Source organism: Crinia signifera, chromosome 4, assembly GCF_055691185.1.
Source record: "Crinia signifera chromosome 4, ASM5569118v1, whole genome shotgun sequence".
Classification (NCBI taxonomy): Eukaryota; Metazoa; Chordata; class Amphibia; order Anura; family Myobatrachidae; genus Crinia; species Crinia signifera.
Genome location: NC_139220.1, coordinates 283,881,991 through 283,906,881, shown reverse-complemented (window position 1 = coordinate 283,906,881; position 24,891 = coordinate 283,881,991). Strand labels below are relative to the sequence as shown.

The 24,891-nt window shown below is 49.1% G+C and overlaps 1 protein-coding gene and 1 long non-coding RNA gene across 2 annotated transcripts in view; one reads left to right on the top strand and one right to left on the bottom strand.

Annotated features, from left to right (window-relative positions):
• XPO7 (exportin 7) overlaps window positions 1-10,283 on the bottom strand; it is a 70,278-nt gene extending 59,995 nt beyond the window's left edge. Inside the window, exon 1 of the mRNA XM_083184809.1 lies at window positions 10,124-10,283. Coding sequence (XP_083040935.1) covers window positions 10,124-10,246 — 123 coding nt within the window. The 5' untranslated portion in view covers window positions 10,247-10,283. The remainder of the gene's footprint in view (window positions 1-10,123) is intronic.
• On the top strand, window positions 4,379-23,364 carry LOC146075511 (uncharacterized). Its single transcript, XR_014473587.1, has 3 exons — window positions 4,379-4,444; window positions 8,536-8,625; window positions 23,230-23,364. It is a non-coding gene; the product is annotated as an uncharacterized LOC146075511 (long non-coding RNA).
• Window positions 23,365-24,891: the final 1,527 nt, after the last annotated feature.

Here is a 24,891-nt window from a genome sequence, read left to right as displayed (position 1 = left end):
CACACACATACACAAAGCAATTTCAGTTTCTGACTAGATCGCTTAGAAAAGGATCGCGGATCGCTCAGTGTATGTATGCCCTGCAATGATGGGTCAGTCCCGCAAGTTGGTATTGCCAGCTGGGAAAGCCAGTGCTTGCAGTGGCGTTCCCTTGATTGTGCGGCTTTGCAGTGCGCGTCATGCATTTGTTTGGAAATAAAAGCAAGGATCGTTCCGTGTGTATGGCCCCCGGCGATGCCAATGCGTAATTCCACACGTTGCTATATCCTGACTAGATGTATACTGCATGCAGTATACATCTAGTCATTGCCAATGTTCTCTCAATTAAGAGCACTGGCTGTGAGAGATCGCTCAGCACACAGCGCTGGTGCATTACTGTGTGCCGAGCGATCTGAGCTTAACTAGTTCGCTTAGCACAAAGGCTGACTCACCCTGTGTGTATGGGGCATAACTCTCTGTACAGGTTACATCTGCCCCACCTGCAGTGGGGATATGGTCACTAGGTCTACAGCATATAAGTCAACAGGGTTGTTCGGTCAACACAAGCATTAGGTCGACATGGAGTTAAAAAAAAAAATTGTGCTGACAGGTGTTATTTCATGCCCTACCATCCACTAGGGCGTGGTGGGAGAATAAAAGTGTCCCGAGCGCAGCGATGCACCGCGCCCGAAGCACGAGCAGACACGGTGCTACGTTTGAGTTCCATGTTTTCTGTTTAGAAATTCGGGACAGTAAAAATGTGAAAAACCCCATGTCGACCTTCCCCATGTCGACCTAATGGTGTCTACCCAATGATCCATACCCCTGCAGTGCCCATGGATTTGTCCATTTGCAAACAAAATGTGCCCTTCAATCAGATAGGCCCTTGGTGAGGAATAAACTGTTATTGATGAAGTCCCGATAGTGTAAGAACACCGATTTGAATGAAATGTACTTTCTAATTCCCTGGATCGTATACTAGAGGAAGAGGCAAAATAAGTGAGCTGGGAAGTGCAGAGGGCGTGTTACAGAGTGATAAGGAGATGGGAGGGGTGTAAGTACATATAAGAGGGTAATCTGCCTACCCGAGATAACGTGGACCTGTGACACCGTGACACAGCACTGGGCAGACCTCTGACTTCATAGGCAAAATGCAAATTAGCTACTTTGTTGCCTTCTGGTAATGATCACAACATAGGATCAACCCTCCACAAGCCAGGCTGCAGAACCTGCTTATTAAACAGACCATCTGCAAACTACTTCCGTCAAGAATACTACAGTATGTTTTTGTGTGTAGAGTAGTTTATGATAGACTCTCCTGTAGAGAAATACAGGTGTGAACAACGCTCACAGTGCAGATGACCACCCGTACACCTGCTGCGGGAGCCTGCAGCGACTGACAGCTCAACTGGGCTGAAATGCCCCATGAACGATGCCGGCAGTGGTTCCACTTTGAACTGTCGTGCAAACGATATTGAGAGTACACATTGGGCCTGGTACAGCTTTAGTTGTAGTTTTGCAATTTCCGCAATACCACAACAGCCAGTGGTCGCTGGCAGGGGGGCATTCACACAGGGTCAGATGGGATGTCTAAACATGCGATTTGGGACGATTTCATGGCACGATTCATCCGAATCTGGTGAAAGTGTGCCCAAATCGCATAGTGTATGGGGGCCTTAAGTCGCAAACATATATACAAGTGTCGCATATCACATTATGCAGAACAGTCTCCTGGTGCATCCTAGTTACATCATGCTGTGACCAAGACGCATTTCCTGCAAAAAAGATGGCAGACACTAACAGTGTCTGATGGGCTGCAGCAATGATGTATAAGGACACCTCTGTACTAAGTGGTCAAATCAGTTTGATAACGGCAGGACAAACATTTAAGATAAGCAGTGATTTGGATGGAAAGGCCCAGGTCACTAACTACAGCATCCAGGCCCATGTCACTAACTACAGCAGTCAGGGCAAGCCAGGCGCAAGTCACTAACTACAGCATCCAGGGCTAGCCAGGCCCAGGTCACTAACTACAGCACACAGGATTTCTCACCAACCTTTCCAGCAACCACCCACACCAACAGGAGATCCTGGGAATACCAACCCGCTCATTTTCCATCCGGACCCCCGTCCAATTTGGATACAATTACCCAGCAAAAAGGTAGAGGTCGAGGATACCAGCCCGCTATATTCCATCTAGCAGAGGGAGTCGGTTATTCGAGCCAACTTGGGCCGCTCCTGGACACTACACTACATCTGGTCCTCCCTCCCTATTGCCCAATTGGGGACACCATCTCAGTTCCGTTTAGACTTGTGGAAAAATCCAGGTTATTCAAAACTCCTTGGTTGGTTGGTGAGATACGAACACATTTTATCCATGTCTTTTTAAAATATTCATGTATTCTGGCTACATGTTATTTCCTAGGTACTTGTGTATTTTGGCGGCGCCCCCGATGTCCGTCGTACGACGAACATATCGCATCGCATCGCATGCCATGCACCCGATGGCATGCGATGCGATGCGACGCGATTTTGACCCCCTATATGACCAAAAATCGTATAAGCACCCTAAAGGGTGCTTTTGAGCACCCAAATGGATGCTTACAATGTTAAATGCACCCCCACGCCACCCCCCACTATAAACGTGAACCCGAAGCGTGGCGAGCGCAGCGAGCCCGCGAGGGGCGGCGGTACGCGTCCTACGACCTTTTCATACCCCCACTATCCACGTCGGCGTGGAGTTGAGAATAGAATAGTGTGGCGAGCGCAGCGAGCCCGAAGCGTGGCGAGCCCCGCGAGGGGACGCGGATACCTTCACAGTTATACGCGTCCCCTCGCGGGCTTCACAGGTGTCCGTGGCGACGCGGACACCTGTGAAGCCCGCGAGGGGACGCGTTTACCTGTGAAGGTATCCGCGTCCCCTCGCCACGCTTCGGGCTCGGTGGCTCGCTGCGCTCGCCACACTATTCTATTCTCAACTCCACGCCGACGTGGATAGTGGGGGTATGAAAAGGTCGTAGGACGCGTACCGCCGCCCCTCGCGGGCTCGCTGCGCTCGCCACGCTTCGGGTTCACGTTTATAGTGGGGGGTGGCGTGGGGGTGCATTTAACATTGTAAGCACCCATTTGGGTGCTTAACATAGTATAAGCACCCATTAGGGTGCTTATACAATGTTTAATCGCATCGCATCGTATGGCATCGTATGCCATGTACAATGGCATACAATTTCAAAATTGTATGCCATCGTGCTCTATCGTACGATATCGCGTCGCATCGCATACCATCGTATGTGTTATGGTATGCGATGCGATGGGCGCCGCCAAAATACACAAGTACCATTTCCTATTTTAGAGTAATACATTTTTGTACTAGATCTAACCAATCTTCACTCATATATTTTTTTACTACAGTAACCACTTTATTTTTACTGCACATAGCGCTGCTCAAAAACCCCGTTTTCTCTTTCTTGAGCACACAGTGCTAGCCTGGGCCAAGTAACTACTACAGCACTCAGGGTAAGCCAGGCAAACAACTACAGCACTGAAGGCAAGCCCAGGCCAGGCAACCACTAAAGGCCCCCACACACTAGAACTATTTTATGGCCGATTGCCCGATTTCCGACCGATCGTCCGATATATTTCGGCCGATTTTAACGATAATCGACAATAATCGGCCGATTATTGGTAAAAATCGGCCGATATATCGGACGATCAGTCGGAAATCGAACAATCGGCCATAAATTAATTCTAGTGTGTGGGGGCCTTATAGTAGACAGGGCAGGTGATTAAACTAAAGCACTCAGGAAAAGCTCGAGCCAAGTAACTACTACAGTACTCGGTGCAAGCCTGAACCAAGAAACTACTACAGCCATTGGGGCAAGCTCAGGCCAAGTAACTATGACAGCACTCAGAGCAAGTAAGGGTCAGGTTACCACTACAGCACTCAGAGCAAGTAAGGGCCAGGTTACCACTACAGCACTCAAGGCAAGGGCCAGGTTACCACTACAGCACTCAGAGCAAGGGCCAGGTTACCACTACAGCACTCGAGGCAAGGCCAAGCCAGGTTACCACTACAGCACTCGAGGCAAGGCCAAGCCAGGTTACCACTACAGCACTCGAGACAAGGCCAAGCCAGGTTACCACTACAGCACTCGAGGCAAGGCCAAGCCAGTTTACCACTACAGCACTCGAGACAAGGCCAAGCCAGGTTACCACTACAGCACTCGAGGCAAGGCCAAGCCAGGGAACTTCTACTGCACTCAGCAATGTATTATATTTTAGACATTTTAAACTTTATCTTTCGATTTGCCACAGAAGTCATCAGGATCCGTGCATTGTTTTGAAGGCATGTTCTTCTTGCACCCTATGGAGGTGCCAACAGAAGATGCCTGCTGTAAGGAGCAGAAACTGCTGTCGTCAGCCTGTGGCTAATTGAATCTGGCCCAAACACTGGCTGGGCAAAGAGGTAAGTTCATCCTTACTACTTCAGTCAGTTTGCGCCATAGATTTGGGCATCATAGATCTGCGGCATCATCAAAATCATACAATTATCTTTAGTTCTTGGTAACTTACAATGATCCTTTGTACAACAATCACAAACATAACAGAAGACCGTTCAATAGTGGCCCCTCCTTCATTATCATAATATTGTACCTATGCTTTACACCAGGTCACAGACACAACACCACCCCCCTTCCCACAATCATACTGTATGCACCATTCAGAGGCCAATCCCCAGCCCGGTTAAAAATAAATAAAACATGGTGTAACAAACCCTGGATGAGGAAACGGTAAATTGTGTGGTACTTGTTTCCTAGCCCGGCATACCATACTTAGTGGTGTGCAATGCGATATTCATGTTAAATTAACAGGAGTGCTTCTACAATGACATATCGCATAGCATTGCATGCCAGCAAATGGCTTGCGATGCGATTTTTAATTGTACAAGCACCCTGATGGGTGCTAACAATGTTAAATACACCCCCACTGTCAACGCCAACCCGAAGCGTGGCGAGAGCAGCGAGCCCGCAAGGGCCGGCGATACGAGTCCTCCGACCTTTTCATACCCCCACTATCTACGTCGGCGTGGAGTTGATTTTAGATAGTGTGGCGAGTGCAGCAAGCCACCGAGCCTGAAGCGTGGCGAGCAAAGTGAGCCCAGCGAGGGGACGTGGAATACATGTAACGTATTCCGTGTGCGCTCGCCACACTATCTAAAATCAACTCCACGCCGACGTGGATAGTGGGGGTATGAAAAGGTCAGAGGACGCGTACCGCTGACGCTTGCCACGCTTCAGGTTGGCATTGATAGTGGGGGTGGCGTTGCCAATGGGGGTGCATTTAACATGGAAAGCACCCATTGGGGTGCTTGTACAATTAAAAATCGGATTGCATTGCATGCCGCTATATTGCATGCGATGCGACTGTATAAGATGTAATACAATCAAAATCGGGGGCGCCGTGCTAGGAAACAAGTACAATTGTGTTTATATATTAGATAATGTACTCCCCGCTGTAAGTTAAATATACATGTCAGATAGGACTATATAGAAGAAGGTCAGACTTTGTAGAGGTAAATTATTCCTTATGATACAGACGTTATCCTGAAAAACAGGTGACATCAGACTGTTACTACAGACATTATTTATAGGAGATTATACAGACTTGCATATTATGAAGCAGTGATAAGGGAGGAGAAGTGGTTTGCATAATATAAAATTATACAGAGCAGCTGATTGGTTGCCATGGGCCACTTCTCCAAACATCTACCCCTACATTCCAACTTAATGTCACATGTGCAGATGAATATTCAAATTCTGTTGGTGAAATCATGTATAAATACAGAGACTGCATCTTACGACAATGTAATAACCCTCTTATACAAATGAATACCATCCGCAGTGACAATGAAGTTGTGTATTCTTCATTTACTAAACACATATTTTAATGTGAAAGATTAAACACCAATTTCTGGAGACTCTCACAGTGCCTGACGGCACACATTATCAGCCAGTGACAGCACTACACACACTGCAAGTTGTCCCATGTACCTCTATGGTGTGTGAGGCAAAACATACCTTAAGGGTGGACTCAATGACACTGTGATGAACTGAAGCACCCCAATTATAAGGTATAGAGGACAAGACGTACTAAGTGATAAAGGAGAGAGATAAACCAACCAGCTGCTAAGTTAAATTTTTCAAACCCACTCCGTAACATGGCAGTTAGGAGCTGTTTGGCTGCTGCATTATCACTCTCCACTTTTCAAGCTTAGTACATCTGGCCCACAGTAATCACTTAATGGAAGAGGTGCTAGATGAATAATAGAATCGAGATAGATATATATATATATCACTTGCAGATCCCGACACTCCTACTGTATATTACAAATGCAACTTGCAGAGGCGCTATCCCAGGGCAGAGAGATGCTCCCCCCAATGATACAGAATACACACAAGCAGCATTCTGCAGACTTTGTCCAAATTAGTTTATGGTGCAAAAATGGAAAAGTGTCACCTTTCCATTTTTGCACCATAAACTAATTTGGACAAAGTCTACAGAATGCCGCCTGTCTGTATTCTATGTATACATACATACATACGTACACACTAGTAAGCCCGTTTGAAGCTAGACTGCTACCTTGTGATTGCCTCTTTGTTTGTGCATATGTGATAGAGAAAGATATAGGAGGTTATTCTGGTTGGTGCGTACATTTCCGAAATCTTTCGGAGCGGCCTGCACGCCACGCTGTGCGGACATCGTCCGAAGAAACGCCCACCGGACCTCCGCATACGGACGGACTCACAGTAGAACAGGGCGTGTTTACGGACGACATCCAAACCTTGCGTGTGCGGTGGACACACACATATTCTGCGGTTTTACAGCGTTTGCACGGTCTTACCGCATCAGAACAGACGGGAACCTGCCCGTACGCACCGATGCGGTGTATTTTCGCAAAAATCACCACTCTTATCTGAACTCCGAAATCGGTCACATGACACACTTAAGCAATTAGGTAACCTCATTAAAAAGTGTTTGTTTGGAATTGGAATAAATTAAATCCTAATACATACTTAAACATATTACTACCACATCCATTACACACATTAACTCTTACATCATGTGAAGTGATATTTTAATCATTGTCACCCCTTTATGTAGCTTTTATGTATGCATATGATATCAGAATTGCACGTCAAATGCAATATTCTACAATGTGCTAATTATTAGTAACACTGTTCAGCTGACATTGGTTCAGGTGCGCCCGTACTTATTGGGCGTTCCGAATGCCTAGCGCATGACCGAGTGGTGTCCGCAAAGCAATATTTGCGTATGAAGACTGCATGTTTCCTGCCTTTTTGTTCGTGTGCATTCGGTGTGCTGTCCGAATGTACGCGTACCAGAATTAGTGCACTCCCTCGTGTACGCCCATGTTTATGCCCAGTTTGAAACTACGCCCCTGTGTATTTCCGAATGACGCCCATATCTCCCGAGTGAATGCGGTGCACATTTCTGTACGGTATTAGTGCGAACAAGTACGGAGACCTTGCATGGCACATGCGCATAGTGTTGCCCACGCATGCGCAGACGGCTAAAAAACGCCATCCGAAAGAGTTCGGGAAAGTACGCACAGACCAGAATAAGGCCCATTTCAGAGACAGACACCTATATTTATATACATTGTTCAAGTCACCAAGAAACTTTGGCCCATGATCCCAGCGGATCCTGACCTCAAAATGTTCTCTCGTGTACTATACTTCCCGGCTTTAAGAGACCTCGCAATTGGAACGACTGGCTAGTCCACAATGCTATTTCCAATGTGGCCCCCTCATCTGGTATGAATTTCAGTAGAAAACCAGGATGCTACAAATGCATTCACTGCACTACGTGCAGCTTCCTGAAGACAGGGGATTGCTTCTTGCACCCCTAATACAGGAGCCAGAATTCCCATTCGGCATGTATTGACCTGCAGTACGACTCATGTCGTATATATCATACGCTGTCCATGTCGTCTTCTCTATGTAGGGAAGACCACACGGCAGTTTAAAGAGCGGATGGCAGGACATAGGTCCCATATCAGGCAAGCCCTAGAGGGCAAAGTCAATCCATATGAGCAACCCGTCCCTAGGCATTTTAGGCAACATAAACATGGTTTATCCACCCTCAGGTACAAGATCATTGATCACATTCCCAAGAGCCTGAGGGCGGGTGATCGTGATCGGCTGTTGCTGCAATGTGAGGCACGGTGGATACACCGCCTCAACACAGTAGCACCGCACGGTCTCAATGAAGCTCGTAGTTTATTGAGTTTCCTATAAATCCTTATATGACCCTATACCTTAGGATTTTCTGGCCAATGGGTATTTACCTTGTTCACTTGTTATCAGCGTATACTCTTATTGATATCATAGCGGGCTGCCGGCATTAGCAGTATAGTGCGTGTTTATTATTAATTTATTTAACCAGTCTTCAGCTTGCAATTAGACTATGTATTTGCTTTGAGATACGTACCGCTGAGTTTTAATCATGTATGTTGCACATTTGTTTTTGTTACAGTCGCCTAGCAACCCGGCCTGCAATTCCGGCATGCGTCGCAGGACTGTGACATCATGGAAACCGGCGGCTGACGACTCGGGCGCGGTGATGGTAGGTGATATAAGCAAGTTATTTGTATTGCTTGTTTGAGCTTGAAAAAGGTTAATAAACCGAAACGTTGCTCGTAACCCCAAGTCCTGCGAGTGCCGCCATTCATCCTTGTCTACACATTGCTTTTCTGCAAATCAGGGAAGGCACCGAGGCACATATTGGATATCACACTGGAAGTGCCAACCTTCCCCTACTATATCTATATATGATATAATTCCGAAAATGATTGTCACTCTGGGACTCCATTATGGTGCAAAACAGCTGTATTTAATAGTGTCTATGGCACTATGACAAGGGTTGTTGGTCCTGAAGATGGGCACAAAACACTAATAAATACAGCCGTTTTGAACCATAGTTGAGTCCCAGAGTGACACTCATTTTTGGATTATTGTTGATGACTGATCCCTTGCTGAAGTTTGGCACCCGGGCAAGTACTAATACGGCTTATGTAATGATGCTACATGTGTACAGACATTACTGTATACAGGTCAGACATTAGATGTATATAGAGTAGCTGTAGGCAGGACACGTGTAATGTAATGATGCTGCATGTGTACAGAGAAGCTGCAGACAGGGTACACGTAATGTAATGTTGCTGGATGGGTACAGACATTACTCTATACAGGTCAGACACTAGATTATATATAGAGTAGCTGCAGGCAGGACACATACAGTGTTATGGTGCTGGATATGTACAGACATTACTCTATACAGGTCAGACACTAGATTATATATAGAGTAGCTGCAGGCAGGACACATACAGTGTTATGGTGCTGGATATGTACAGACATTACTATATACAGGTCAGACACTAGATGTATATATAGAGTAGCTGCAGACAGGATACATGTAATGTAATGATGCTGGATGTGTACATACATTACTATATACAGGTCAGAGCAGAGATGTATATATGCAGAGTAGCTGTAGGCAGGACACATGTAATGTGATGATGCTGGATGTGTACAAACATTACTATATACAGGTCAGACACTTGATGTATATATAGAGTAGCTACAGGCAGGACACATGTAATGTAATGATGCTGGATGTGTACATACATTACTATATACAGGTCAGAGTCTAGATGTATATATACAGAGTAGCTGTAGGCAGGACACATCTAATGTAATGATGCTGGATGGGTACAGACATTACTATATACAGGTCAGACACTAGATATATAGAGAGTAGCTGCAGGCAGGACACATACAGTGTTATGGTGCTTGATGTGTACAGACATTAGTAGGGAGAGAGCCCCCTGCAGCATGGGGCACACATGCACAGTGATACACACACAGCATCAGACACACACTGTGTACACACAGACACATCACAGGCCTCAGGCTCCTGTCACACTGAGCTGAAAGCCTGCAGCCCTGGCTGCTTTCGCACAGGGCATGGTGAGCGTCCGCCGGGCTCCCGGCGCTGCCCATCTGATGCACCCTCTCCCCCTCCATCCCTGCGGGTCACAGCACATCCTCAGGGTCCCCCTCACCTGCACAGGATCCGCCATCTTGCTCCATTCATGCTCCTCTGTCCCCCCCGAGGAACGAACTACGCACGCGCAGGGCCTCGCACACCGGACTGCGCATGCGCGCTCAGGGATCCCCGCAACCATAGACAACAGAGGAGGGGCTGAGCGCGCGGCGCCGCCATGTTGGTTACGGGTGAAGCTTTTCGTCGGACATATTGGGGAAGGCGCGAGGCTGGCAGCGGGCCGACATCTTTGTTAAGGGCAGCAGATCGGCGTTTAGCCCACAGAGATCAGACTCCGAGGTAGGGATGTGCATCGGTGTGCCCACTATTGATGGTTGCCATCGATGACGAAATAGTTAGTGGTGACCGACCATAACCAGCGATGTGAAGCCAGCGATCGTTTGCCCTGTGAATGTCCAGCGACATTCACACCATGGGGGCGTGGCTTCGCGGGTGTCAGAGGCGGAGCCCTATTCAGAAAAATAAACAAAGTAAAAACACAACTGCTTATTCTGAGCGATCATGGAGGGAAACCATCTGGTTCTCTTCATTAGATGAAAAAAGCATTAAAAATCGGTTCCTTTATTACTGAAGTGGCCAAAACCAGTACCTCTGCCATGTTGTAGGAAGAAATGCATAAGAAGAACCATCTTGGAAGTGGCTGCAATCTTGGCACCTGAGTGTAACTTGTGCTCCACCTGCATCCTGCCTCGGTACATATTGACTGGCACAGGCCTTTTAAGAGCAGAGATCTGCCCACTAGCTGCAAGGCGCCCATGCTGTGTATCGCTATCACAGCTGCCGCCAGCATAGCTGCCTACCCTCCTGCATTCTGCAGGAGGCTCCCTGAAATAACAGCAATCTCCCTCTCTCCCTCGTTAGTCTACCAATCTCCCTCATTTCTCCTTGCCCACATTATTTAGCTGTTAAATTTACATTGAATCATCAGTACCATTTCCCAGCACTTTACCAAGTATAGTATCTCTTACTAACTGCTTTGGGGCTCATCTACATTTGGATATAAGTAATTTAAAAAGATTCCTCTCAGCTGTAGCAGTACACACCCACGCTTCTAGGTGCCACATTCACAATCTATTTTCACAACCTCTCCATATATGGATCTAGACACGCCTTTTGGGAGGAGCATGACACACCCCCTCAATGGGGCACTGTGCAAAATTCTACTTCCAACTATAATCTCCCTGAAACTAGTTTTCAAAAGTAGGCAAGTATGGCCGCCAGTGTTTAGTATTGGTGGGAAGATGGGAACAATAATCACCTAGCGGAAATGCTTGCTGCAAGGGCACCTGCCTTCTGGTTCCACTAATCAGGATAGACCCACCCAAATCGGGAGTGTTGGGTAGCCTAGGGTAATACTTACCTACCTTTGAAAACTAGTTTCAGGGAGATTATAGTTGGTAGCAGAATTTGAGAGGGCTTGCCATGCTCCTCCCAAAGGGCGTGTCTAGTTCCATATATGGAGAGATTGTGAAAAGAGATTGTGAACGTGGCAGCTAGAAGCGTGGGTGTGTACTGCTACATCTGAGAGGAATCTTTTAAAATGACATATCCACATGTAGATGAACCCCAAAGCAGTTAGTAAAGGTGCGTACACACTGGGGCGAATTTGTGTAATATCGCGGGCAATATGGTCGCTAAGCGATCATATTGCCCACGATGGGAGTGTGCACCGGCGATATTACCCCTGTAGTGATCGCTGGTCGCAGGAACATCCTCCTGCGACCAGCTGATTTCCACTGCCGGGCTACCCCCGGCAGTTCATCAGTGACCATCTCTGGTCGCTGATGAAAACGAGAAACTGAGCAATATATTGCTCAGCCACAAGTCACAACACACCTGTGCAGAGCACGGAGGAAGTAATTCTGGTTGATTCACAAAGCTGAGGAGGTAAATCTGGTTGAATCCCCCCCCCCCTCTCATGCCAAATTTTTCCGCAAGCATGTGAATGGATGTTTGCATAAACGGGTGTGGTATATGGTCCCGACAGTCGCATACCGCCCAACTTTTAGCTTCCCCAAGGAGGGACCCGAAATTAGAGGGCGTGGCTTGCTGCGGGAGGGGGTTGTGGCCTATATTCGCACCGTGCCGCGAGGCCACGCCCCATTTTACACTGTGGGGGCATGGCCCTGAGGCTCTGTGAGCCTCTAGCCAAGCCCCCAGCCCCTCTGGATGCGGGGGATAGACGCTGTGCGCATGCGGGGGACTTCCAACTGCCCCCCGCCGCAGGACACTGCCGGTGGCGGGAGGGACGCGGGAACTTCCCCGAAAACCGTGACGTTCCCGCAATTATCGGGACGGTTGGGAGGTATGCAGTCGAGATACCGACAGTCATTAGCCCGACATTGGGTGCCCGACTGGCCGGACTCAGACAGCAGGGCAAGCGCAACAAAGCCCCTTGCGGGCTCGTTGTGCTCACCATGCTGCGGCACGGTGCTTCGCTACGCTCCCCACCTATTGTATTCTCATGAGGGAGAATAGTCGGTGGCCCTCGGGACCCCGAGTGTTGGGGTTTTGACTGTCGGGATCTCGATTGTCGGTAAACTGCCTGGCACCCGCATAAACATCCATTCGTAGCTTGCGTGCGGGGACAAAATCATTCCATTGGTCGTCGACCATCCAATGATTTCTAAGCTGCTTGCAAATCTAAGACACTCTCAGGTGTCTAAGATTTGTGGCTACCTTGTACGGGAAGAGGGCGGGCAGCTGACATCTGGTGATGCCCACCCCCCGCACCCACTTCACGACCGCATCACCATGGGAATGGCCAGCGTTTTCATGAAACGCTGGGCATTCCCATGGGGCGACACATGCCAGCTGCCCCACGCCTCCCGCCCCCACTGCTCCATGCTGGCGAATAATCAATTTGCTGTGCCCGCTCGCAAACGGAGCCTGCACATGGCGCATAAATGCTTATGTGCATGCACAGTCCAAAACCATCAGTTCCCTGTCGATCAGAATGAGGACCCAAATCTAGAACACAGAGGCATACCTGCCGACGTTTAAAAACTCCTCTCCGGGAGAAGCGTGGCGGGACGTGGCTAAGTTTCAGGTCGGGGCGAGGCTGACGTCACCAAGCCCCGCCCCCACGACAGGCAGCCACATTAATTTGCAGGTCTGTGGATGGGGGAGGGGCTAAAATGACGCAAAATGATGCAATTTGCATAATTTTAGCCTCGCCCCCTCCCCGCAAAATTTGGCATTTTATACCGCGGGGAAGGGGGGAGCAGGGGCTGTGGCAATAATGCAGGAGAGTTCCCCACCTTCCCAGGGGGGCGGGATGGGGACCCGATTTGTGGGATGCCCCTGGCCATTCCGGGCGGGTAGGCAAATATGCACAGAGGGGAGGCAACTATGAGTATCAGCGCAGCGCTCCCCCTCTGTGTCTTATGGGCACCATACATCAGCAACTAACTGTGACAATCCTCCACTCTGGAGATGATTGTCACAATTAATCTTTAATGTGTGGGCTCCCCCTTTTGGCGATCCCAATCAAAAATTAATAGGGATCGCCAATTGATTGCTGAATCAGATTTTTAAACATGTTTAAAAATCTGGTTTTATTGGAGTTTCATTTTTGTATGTGTGGGCATTCTAACAGGAAAACTCTGCCGATCACTGAAACAAATCTGTAATGTGTGGGCAAGTCAAATAGATTGAAGAAACCATTTATCTGCGGAAAAAGATCACTGGATCTGAGACGCAATTAATTGTGATTTCTGATGTATGGGGGCCATTAGTTATGGCCCTTTGTGCATTTCTGCACAAAGTATGGGGGAAGCCTGTTTCTGATGGATCTTTTGCACGTACTATGGGGCAGCTGACAGATACATACCTCCCAACTTCTGTTCCCGAAAAGGGGGCACAGCATCTATTCTTGGCAGGCTGGGGGGGCTCCCAACTGTCCCCCCCACTGCGGGACAATGGCGGCCCCGGGCGGGACGCGGGAACGTCCCCGAATATCGGGACGTTCCCGCGGTAAGCGGGACAGTTGGGAGGTATGCAGATACGATATTAATTATGATGTATGCAATGACTGGTGTAAAATCATAGGTTCCTACTTACACACACACACACATGCCTGCATTAGCCCTATAGACCTACAGATTGCTATATTAGCATAAGGTAATAAAACAGGCTTCCATTTCTGCCTGCACTACAGTCACTTTTCATATGACTCAGAATCAGATCTCTAAGAGTAAATTTACTAAGATGGGAGTTCTGTTATATATGGGATATTGCTATCAAATTCTATTATCTTCTAAAAGGTGCTAAATTAATAAGTAGAATTTGATTGGTTGCCATCTTCAGTCGAACTCCCATCTTTAACCTGGGTTTTTGTCCTCACCAGACAGATTGGACAGATAAAGGTGTGTATCCAGCTCTTGTAAATTTACCCCCTAGAGCCAGATTCTCTAAGCTTCAAAAGTGATAAAATAGAGAGTGAAAAACAGCCAGCCAATTGGCTCCTACCTGCCATGTCATAGACTGTGTTTGAAAAATGTCAGGCAGGAGCTGATTGGCTGGCTGTTTAACACTCTCTATTTTATCACTCTTGAAGCTTAGAGAATCTGGCCCCTAGTCTTTAGTTTTACCAAACATTATTGTAACCCATATGTAATGCTAATGAATGTGGGTTACATGGAGGTTGTTGAAAAGTAATTGGATAAATAATCTCCCTTCCACACTGTAGTACTCAGCTGTCAGTGGAATAGCTGAAATATTTGTTCTGATGTTTCAGGACAACAAAATACACTATAATGTAGTATAATAGCTTAGGGTGAATGGATTAGCTGCCAATTGAATTTCTCTGTACTACATAGTAAATCTATAGCGCCCTCTGTTGGTTTACCACCACAAATAATGAAATGATTTTCATCCTTGTCTGTATACATGTAAACAAAGATAAGAGAACATAAGAGAAAACAACTCTTGGGGGCCCATTTATTAAGTATTGCATATATAATGTGATCTTTGAAGAATATTACAGCCCAGGATCGCATTGTAATATGCGATCCTATTGCGGTGATGTATGATCCCTCGCACGCAGGGGCAGAGGGCCGAAAGCATACCTCCCAACAGCATACCTCCCAACAGTCCCGATTTTATCGGGACAGTCCCGATTGTCAGGGCCTGTCCCGCTGTCCCACCCGCGGTCGGCAGTGTCCCGCGGTGTGGGGGGGCTGTTGGGAGTCCCCCCTGTCAGCTGCTAAGCAGCGGGGAATAAACGCTGTGCGCATGCGCATAGCGTCTATTCCCGCAGCCAGGGGGCTGGGGGCATGGCTAGAGGCTCGCAGAGCCTCTGGGTCATGCCCCCATAGCGGCAGAATGGGGGCGTGGCCTCGCAGTAGAGCCACGAGTATAGGCCACGCCCCCAAATTAGGCCACACCCTGAAAATTTTGATGCGCCTCCGGCGCGCGGCAAAAGTGTCCCGACGGCTGAACTTCAAAAAGTTGGGAGGTATGCAACAGTCCCGATTACAGCGGGACAGTCCCGATTATCAGGGCCTGTCCCGCTGTCCCTCCCACGGCCGGCAGTGTCCCGCGGTGAGGGGGGGCTGTTGGGAGTCCACCTTGTCGGCTGCTAAGCAGCGGGGAATAAACGCTGTGCGCATGCGCACAGCGTCTATTCCCGCAGTCAGGGGGCTGGGGGCATGGCTAGAGGCTCACAGAGCCTCTGGGTCATGCCCCCGTAGAGGCAAAATGGGGGCGTGGCCTCGCGGGAGAGCCATGAGTATAGGCCATGCCCCCGAAATTAGGCCACGCCCCTCGGTGCGCACAGCTACGTCCCGACTCCAGGTCAGGAAAAGTTGGGAGGTATGCGAAAGGAGCCCGCCTCTGCGATGCGCTCAGCCGGGTGACGGGAGTTCTGCACATGTGCGATCAGCACTGAAACCCCCCCCCCCCGGCCACTCCGGCAGCAGTGCGGTCAGTAGCCCAAGGACCCGAAGCGATGCTACCCGATATTGATACATCGCAGCCGCCCCACGCCCCCTGTCCGCACTGGTGGGTGCAAAAGGGATGGCGAACTAGCAGTTTGCCATGCACATGCACAGAAATGTGCATGCACATTAGCAGAACATCGGTCTGAATAAATCAGAATAACCCCATAATGTGCAGCACAACTCACTCTGTCAAAAACTTACCTGGTGATTTTTTTCACACAACACAGTATGTGCAGTAAAAAAAATTTCACACAACACAGTAAATAATAAATATAGACACAATTCAATAAAAAATGTACTTTGGAATAAAAACAATTGTGCTCCTCACAGTATCCAAACTCTGGGCACAGCACATAGAATGTTGTAGCCTTAACCACTAGGCCATTACAGCTAGTGTACCACTGGGTGCCGGACGGCTCCCCGACAGTCATTACTCCGACGTCGGAATCCCGACTGCTCCCTCGTGGGGGTCCACGACCCCATAGCGTGGCGAGCGCAGCGAGCACGCAAGAGGTTTCATTGCACTCCCCCCGCTGTGCAGTCGGGATTCCGACATCTGAGTAATGACTGTTGGAATCCCGACTGTCGGTGTATCATACCACACCTGTACCACTTGCTCCTGATCTCATGCACACCTGATGCAGGAACCCTGAAGTACAGTGGCGTAACTACTAGATTTGTTCGCCGTGGACGCACGCACCCAACGCATGCACAAAGCGAAAACATTGGCCCCGTGCGAACACGCTCTGCCGTACGAATGGACCTGAATAAGATTCAGTATGCATACCTCGCAACTGTCCTGATTTTAGCGGGACTGTCCCGATTTTCTGGGACGGCCCTTTGTCCTGCCCCAGGCTGGCAGTGTCCCGCGGTGGGGTGGAGGGCAGTTGTGAGACCCCAGAGTGGGCAGTAGACACTGTGAATAGATCACAGTGTACTACATCACAAATTGTCCATTCCAATAACAATCCACTTATTATTAATTAGAAAATAAACCTCTACTGTAATCATTTGTCTGGAACATTCGGCATGAACTTGTCTTAAGGTCCTCTACTGCAGGCATGTCCAAACTGTGGCCCTCCAGCTGTTGTGAAACTACACATCCCAGCATGCCTTGCCATAGTTTTAGCATTCCCTAATAGCAAAATTGTGGCAAGGCATGCTGGGACTAGTAGTTTCACAACAGCTGGAGGCAGGGCCGGCGCTACCCACTCAGCAGCTCCTGCAAAGCAGGGAGGCGCCATGCTGCAAAGGCGCTGTCTCCTTCCCTGCTCTGCTAAAGCTGCCTCAGCCCTCACTGTCACTGCCTCCTGCACGCCGCCCGCAGAGCCTGTCTGACAGCGGGCGGGCGGCAGTATAAAGAGCTGCTCCCTGCACCGCGAGTGCACACAGCCTGCCGCCTGCAGTACATGTCTGACAGCGGGCGGCAGTATGGAGAGGCTAAGCAGCTCCCTGCACTGCGCACACACTGTCCTCCTCCTGCGACCTGCCCCCTCTTCCTCACCTACACTTGCGCTGAGGCATGTAGCGCTGTCTGTGAATGCCTGGATGACATGTCATGTCCGGATCCGCCCCCTACCCATTGCTCCCTGCGCCTGTCAGCTGTCAATCAAATGATGAACAGGAAGCAGCACCGCCTCCCCTTCCTTCCCTCTTCTCAGTGTGCTGTGCCAGTGCCACTGCTAGTCCTCAACACTCCGCCCCCTCTATCTCCTCCCCTCTTCTTCCATCTCCTCCTTCTCTCCCCTCCTTTCCCCCTCAGTCACGAGAGGGGTGTAATGGCATCCTCAGCGTCCTGCCTACGCAGATAGAAGAGGAGGGACTGCACAAGGGTTTAACAGCAAAAGAACAGTGAGTCTTTTATTATAAATGTTTATAACAAAATTTTTAATAATTGTAGATTTTTTTATATTCATTTAGACCAGACATGTCCAACCTGAGGCCCTCCAGCTGTTGTGAAACTACACATCCCAGCATGCCTTGCCATAGTTTTAGCATTCCCTAATATCAAAACTATGGCAAGGCCTTCTGGGATGTGTAGTTTCACAAAAGCTGGAGGGCAACAGGTTGGACATGCCTGATTTTGACACTTTTTAAATAATGGGCTGGGTTATGTTCCATAAAGGTTGCCATACATGCTGCAATAGCAGTGTGCGATGCGATGTGCGCTCCTGCGGGCATCGTATCGCACAGTGCAAAAAGTATGTGCTGCACATTTTTTTGTACTGCTTTCGGATCGCATCGCACACACATTGCATGCATGCCGTGCAATGCTATCTAGCCCAAAACATATGCAATTCTCGCAGCGTGTATGGGCACCTTTAGTGCCTGCAACATTTTGCAGACACAGCACTGAGGTGGTGTATGCATACATGTACATGCACGGAGATCCTCCATAGGATCGCATGTTGCATACGCTCTCACAATCGGGCTGCAGCTTGTTGCAAAGGCAATGTGAAAGGGCGCAAAATTTATGGTTTGCAGGAGGGCGCCGGACACTATAGCACCGGCCCTGGCTGGAGGGCCATGGTTTGTCCATGCCTGCTTTACTGCAGGGTTGCCGACTTTAAAAAAATCCTCTCCGGGAGAAGCCCGGAGAGGAATCTTGCGTTACGCGTTTTGGGGGTGGGGCTTAACTGTGACGTCATTAAGCCCCGCCCCCATTACGACAAATAGCCAAAATAACTGTTGTCCATGGAGGGGGCAGGGCTAAAACGTCACGATTGTGCCGTTTTAGCTCCGCCCCCTCCCCTGAGACCCGCGGATTGCGGCATATAAATGCCGCGATAGGGGGGCTCAGTGGGGGTCCCCCTGATTCCGGGAGGGTTGCCCACCCTTCCGGGGGCCGGGAGGAAGGACCTGATTTTCGGGAGACTCCCGCAAATTCCGGGAGGGTCGGCAACCCTGCTTTACTGGTTATTATTACACCAGAATAGAGTAAGAGACATTTCATAGATTATATCAAGGGTTCCCAAACTTTTTAGATTACCGGCACCCTATAGTTTCAGAATTTTATCCACGGCACCCTTAAGCCAAAAGTTTGATGGTGAAAAATTAAATAAATTGTGTGTATATATCAACTTAAGGTTTAATTATTTGTTTCTATTCTGTAAATATATTTTACTAGGTGATTCATCGCGCCCTACGGGCGCTCTTCACACCGTCGTAAGGGGCTGCGCCCCCTTAATTTGTGAACGTTTGTATATGAGAAATATGGTTAGAATTGTATGAAAGATGCCCTGTATTGCAACTTAGGTGTCCGCGAATCGCGGGAGGGGGGGTCGCGGAGGGTGCCGCGAATTGCAGGAGGGGGGGTCGCGGGGGGTGCCGCGAATTGCAGGAGGGGGGGGGTTGTGGGGGGTGGATGCTGCGAATCGCGGGAGGGATTGCAGAGAATCGCGGGAGGGGGGTCGCGGGGTGGGTTGCCGCAAATCGCGGGAGGGGGGTTACGGGGGCGGGGTTGCGGCGAATCATGGTAAGGGGGGTCGCGGGGGGTGTGCCGTGAATCACGGGAGGGGGGGTCACGGGGTGGGGTGCCGAGAATCGCGGGGGTGTGTGTGTGTGCCGTGAATCGCGGGAGTGGGGGTTGCGGGGGGGGGTGGGGGGGTGTGACGCGAATCGCCACAAGAAAAAATCAACACAGAAAGGTCAACACATGTAAATGTTGACATAAGTGTGGCACTTCATTGGTGTCCATGTCGACACATGAGAATGAATATGAAAACATTCAAAAAATGAAAAAAAAAACTTCAAAAACTCATGTCAACCTTTTTCATTGTCGACCATAGCCATGTCAGTGTTTTCCATGTGCAATTTAATTCTGGAGCTGCCGCGAATCGCGGGGGGGTGCCGCGGGGTGGGGTGCCACGAATCGCGGGAGGGCGGGGTTCACAGGGGTTCCGGTGGGGGGTTGCCGCGAATTGCGGGAGGTGGGGGATCACGGGGGGTGCCGCGAATCGCGGGAGGGGGGGTTGCGGGGGGGTGTGACGCGAATCGCCACAAGAAAAAATCAACACAGAAAGGTCAACACATGTAAATGTTGACATAAGTGTGCCACTTCATTGGTGTCCATGTTGACACATGACGATGAATATGAAAACATTCAAAAAATGAAATAAATCTTCAAAAACTCATGTCAACCTTTTTCATTGTCGACCATAGCCGTGCCAGTGTTTTGCATGTGCCATTTAATCCTGGGGCTGCCGCGAATCGCGGGGGATGCTGCGATTTGCGGGAGGGGGGGGGGTTGCGGGGGGTGGGTGCCGCGAATCGCGGCAGAGCGGGGTTCATGGGGGTTGCCGCGAATTGCGGGAGGGGGGGGTCGCGTGGGGGGTGCCGGAAATCGCCGGAGGGGGGGGTTGCGGGGGGTGTGACGTGAATCGCCACAAGAAAAAAATCAACACAGAAAGGTGAACACATGTAAATGTTGACATAAGTGTGGCACTTCATTGGTGTCCATGTCGACACATGAGAATGAATATGAAAATATTCAAAAAATGACAAAAAAATGACAAACTCATGTCAACCTTTTTCATTGTCGACCATAGCCATGTCAGTGTTTTCCATGTGCAATTTTAATCTGGAGCTGCCGCGAATCACGGGGGGGGGGGGGGGGTGCCGCGAATTGCGGGAGGGGGGGTCGCGGGGGTGGGTGCCGCGAATCGCGGGAGGGCGGGGTTCACAGGGGTTCCGGTGGGGGGTTGCCGCGAATTGCGGGAGGTGGGGGGTCACGGGGGGTGCCGCGAATCGCAGGAGGGGGGGTTGCGGGGGGGTGTGACGCGAATCGCCACAAGAAAAAATCAACACAGAAAGGTCAACACATGTAAATGTTGACATAAGTGTGCCACTTCATTGGTGTCCATGTCGACACATGACAATGAATATGAAAAAATTAAAAATAAATCTTCAAAAACTCATGTCAACCTTTTTCATTGTCGACCATAGCCATGTCAGTGTTTTGCATGTGCCATTTAATCCTGGGGCTGCTGCGAATTGCGGGGGGGGGTGCCGCGAATCGCGGGAGGGGGGTCGCAGGGGGGGTGCCGCCAATCGTGCAAGGGGGGGTCGCGGGGGGGTTCTTTTTGCCGCGAATCGCGGGAGGGAGGTCGCGGGGGGGTGTTTTTTCCGCGAATCGGGGGGGGGGGGTCACGGGGGAGGGTTTGCCGCGATTCGCGGGAGGGGGGGGGTCGCGGGGTGGTGGTTATGCCGCGAATTGCGGGAGGGGTCGTGGGGGGGTTCTTTTTGCAGCGAATCGCGGGAGGGGGGGTCGCGGGGGTGTTTTTGCTGCGAATCGCGGTAGGGGGGTCGCGGGGGAGCGGGTGTTTTTGCCGCGAATCGCGGGAGGGGGGGGGGGGGGCGCGGGACAGGGAGGTTTTGCCGCAAATCGCGGGAGGGGGGCGCTCACCTGGTGGCTGTGGAGTAGCAGTGCTGGGCAACATGGGAAGGCAGTGGGTGTCTGGCACTGTCTGTGGGCTCACTGGGCTGGTTCTCTGTCACATACCTCCCAACATGACCCTCTCCAGGAGGGACACAATGCTCTTGTTTCTAGACTTCCCCTTAATGTATGATTGCCATCACCTGTTTTAAACAGGTTAATTTCTCAGAAAGGTGTTCAGCACAGATGAAGGCAATCACACATTAAGAGGAAAGTCCAGGAACAGAGCGTTATAGACACAGACACCCACTTTGAGTGACAGATGTAGCCAAATATATAGGAGATGACTGGCAGCCACAAGCATTGGTTTTGCCTATTACGTTGATTGTAATTAATTTGAATTGGTCCTGGACCACCAACCCAAGGCACCCCTGTAAGGGTCTCAAGGCACCCTAGGGTGCCACGGCACACAGTTTGGATTATATAATAATAGTTTTAAAGACATTTCTTCTCTTACAATTATAAAACAAATTCAAGTGTAAACATGTATACAATTTACACTTGCATTGCATAATTAAAAAGCACAGTAATGTCATAGCTATACCAGCCTGACTTTTTCATTGCTGCTGAACTGCTGTAAGCATTTAACCCATTACTGTAACTGCTCCTCGGAAAAGTTTTTTATTTTTCAATTTACTGAAATTCCGATTATTTTTTAAGTTTCTTGCTAACCTGAAATCTCCTGTTTTCAAACCACTGGCAGTCTATCACTTCCAACACGAGGCCAGGGAATGTAATAGGATTTACAACTTCATTTCTCAAGGTCCAATCTTGACATTTAAAAATGGCTGCTTGTTAATGAGAAGCCAGAATAGGTCTCTTAATTATATTATGGTTTCTTATTCACTGCAATAATCAGCACTGTACATATTTTGATTTCCCTGTAGAGTGTGTTAAGCCGTAGGTAGTAATTTTCCCAAACCCATCTGGGAAATTGCAGTATGGACCAACCATGTTGGTCAACATTAAATATTCAGCACAAAGTAATTAGCCTTAGACCTCCTTTATTAACACTAAAATTGCCAATGGGAGATTTTTGAAAATAAGGGTGAGCGATTCAGACCTGCTTGGTGCGGGTCGAATCCGTTACCCTGTTCGACTGTTGGGGTTTGCGTATGTGCAAAATATGCGCTTGTGCAAACCCCAGGAGTGAATGCCTTCGACGAGCTTCACAGTCACCGCTGCGTTCCGTCCAGTGGATTGGTATGAAATCCCGGCGGTCGGAATACCGGCAGTCAAAATCCCGACGCCGGAATCCAGACCGCCAAAATCCTGACAAGGGAGATACTTGGATCACCCCCCCTTGCGGGCTCGCTGCGCTCGGCGCACTAATTTATTCTCCCTTTATGGGTATCGTGGATAGAGGGACAAAGTGCCGGGATTCCGGCGTTGGGATTTCGACCGCCGGGATTCTGACCACTGGGATACTAACTGCATCCCCCCTCCAGGATGGGCTGGCAGGGAGCGGACAGGGGGGCGGGTAGCAGTGGACCACCCAGTGTTTCATAGGTGTGGCCTATCCCTATTTCCAATTGTAAAGCACAAGTTCAGTTGCGCTTTACAATTGGAAATAGGGATAAAACAGAAAATCATAGTGGTAGGAGAGCCCTGCTCGCAAGCTAACAGTCTATAGGGAAATAGGCATAGATACACAAGGATCTTTGTTATCTATTGCATGTTGGTCTTTACACATTGTTAGTGGTCATCACTTTTGTCATTTACTTGCAGGCCCATACCTAAGCAAAGGAAGAAACATTACTTGTGACCTCACTTGCCTAGCACAACATCTGAGAGCAAACTGAGAAACCTTGCTTGGCATCAACAAAGTTCTGAGGGTAGTACCAGAGTGCATGAAGAAAGCCCAAAAGAAGCTCTACAAGACTGTGGCTTTCAAAAACAATGATACGACTATTATAGTGTATCAGGGAAAGTCAGGTAAGAGCGTAATAGCTTGGAGTACTTTGCATACAGAGGTACAAATTGACACTTGACATGTTACAATGAAATGAAGTACTGGTTGATGTTAACCAGATGGCCTGAAAGCTGGTGGAAGATGGTGGGCTGTCCTTAGCTTTTACAGTGTTCCAGACTTGGCAGGTATCAATGCATGGGTTAATCAGAGCAGTAAAGAGCCTGGCTGGGCCCAGGTACTTTTTAAGGGGCCTAGTCATAGAAGGTCATAGCACTTTACGCACCTCCCTGGCCATGCATCAGCCCAGCACATAGCAGAATATGCTGGGTTGAGAAGAGATGTTGCTGCTGCCAGGTAACAGGGGCCCCACTGGGCCCCTCCATCCAGGACCTGATTAAGCAATAGGGGCATGGAAGCTAAGGTTGAAACTGTAATTATGACACTCTACAAGGCACTAGTTAGGCCTCATCTGGAGTTTGGGGTGCAATTCTGGGCTCTACGAAAGCCCAGACATTGCAGAACTAGAAAAAGTTCAGTGAAAGGCAACCAAGCTCATAAAAGGTTTAAAGACATGTATAAATATATTAGGGGACAGTACAAGGAACTATAAGGCACCTTTTTTACATTGAGGTCAGTGACCAGGACACAGGAGCATCCCCTTTGATTATAGCAGAGTAGGTTTAGGTCCCTCCAAAGGAAGGGTTTCTTTACGGTTAGGGCAGTGAAGTTGTGGAACTTCTGCCAGAGGAGGTGGTGTTGGCAGACACAATAACACATTTAACATAAGGTTGGACAAGTATTTATTGGATAAGAACATTCATAGGTATAACCATCAAAATACAGTTTTGTAGTGGGAACATGGGGCACATTAATGTCTGCACAATTCACTAGTTATACCCCTTTTACACCGCCGAAAAATCCGGGTCAGCGGCGGGTCAGACCCGGATCAGCGGCGGTGTAAATGGGGTCAACCCGTGCCCATTTACACAGGACCTCCAGGGGCAAACACAGGATTTTCAGAAGGGGGTTTCCAGAGGGGCGAAGCAAAGCACGGAGATGGACACTTAGGTGACCCAGTATATGCCGGGTCAGTAAAATTATTATAGATAGACCAAATACATATATATACACATATATATATATATATATATATATATATATATATATATACATACATACAGGGGCGTCAACAGCAGTGCAGACCCCTGGGCATAGCAATGTATTGGGGCCCCTACCGATCCTCCAGCAGTAGGGGTGGGGGGTGCTTTGAGCAGAAGCTTTGATGTCCCGCGGGTGGTAGGGGGTATTATATCAACCGCTCAGCATGTAGGGCCTGGATCAGTAATTTCCACTAATTACCCCTTTACTGCACAGATGGTGGGAGATGGGGTGGGAGAAGGGGGCATTGGGCTGAATGAAGGGGCCCTGATACATAACTTCCAGGGTGGTAGAGGATGTTTAATATGCAGAGGAGGGGT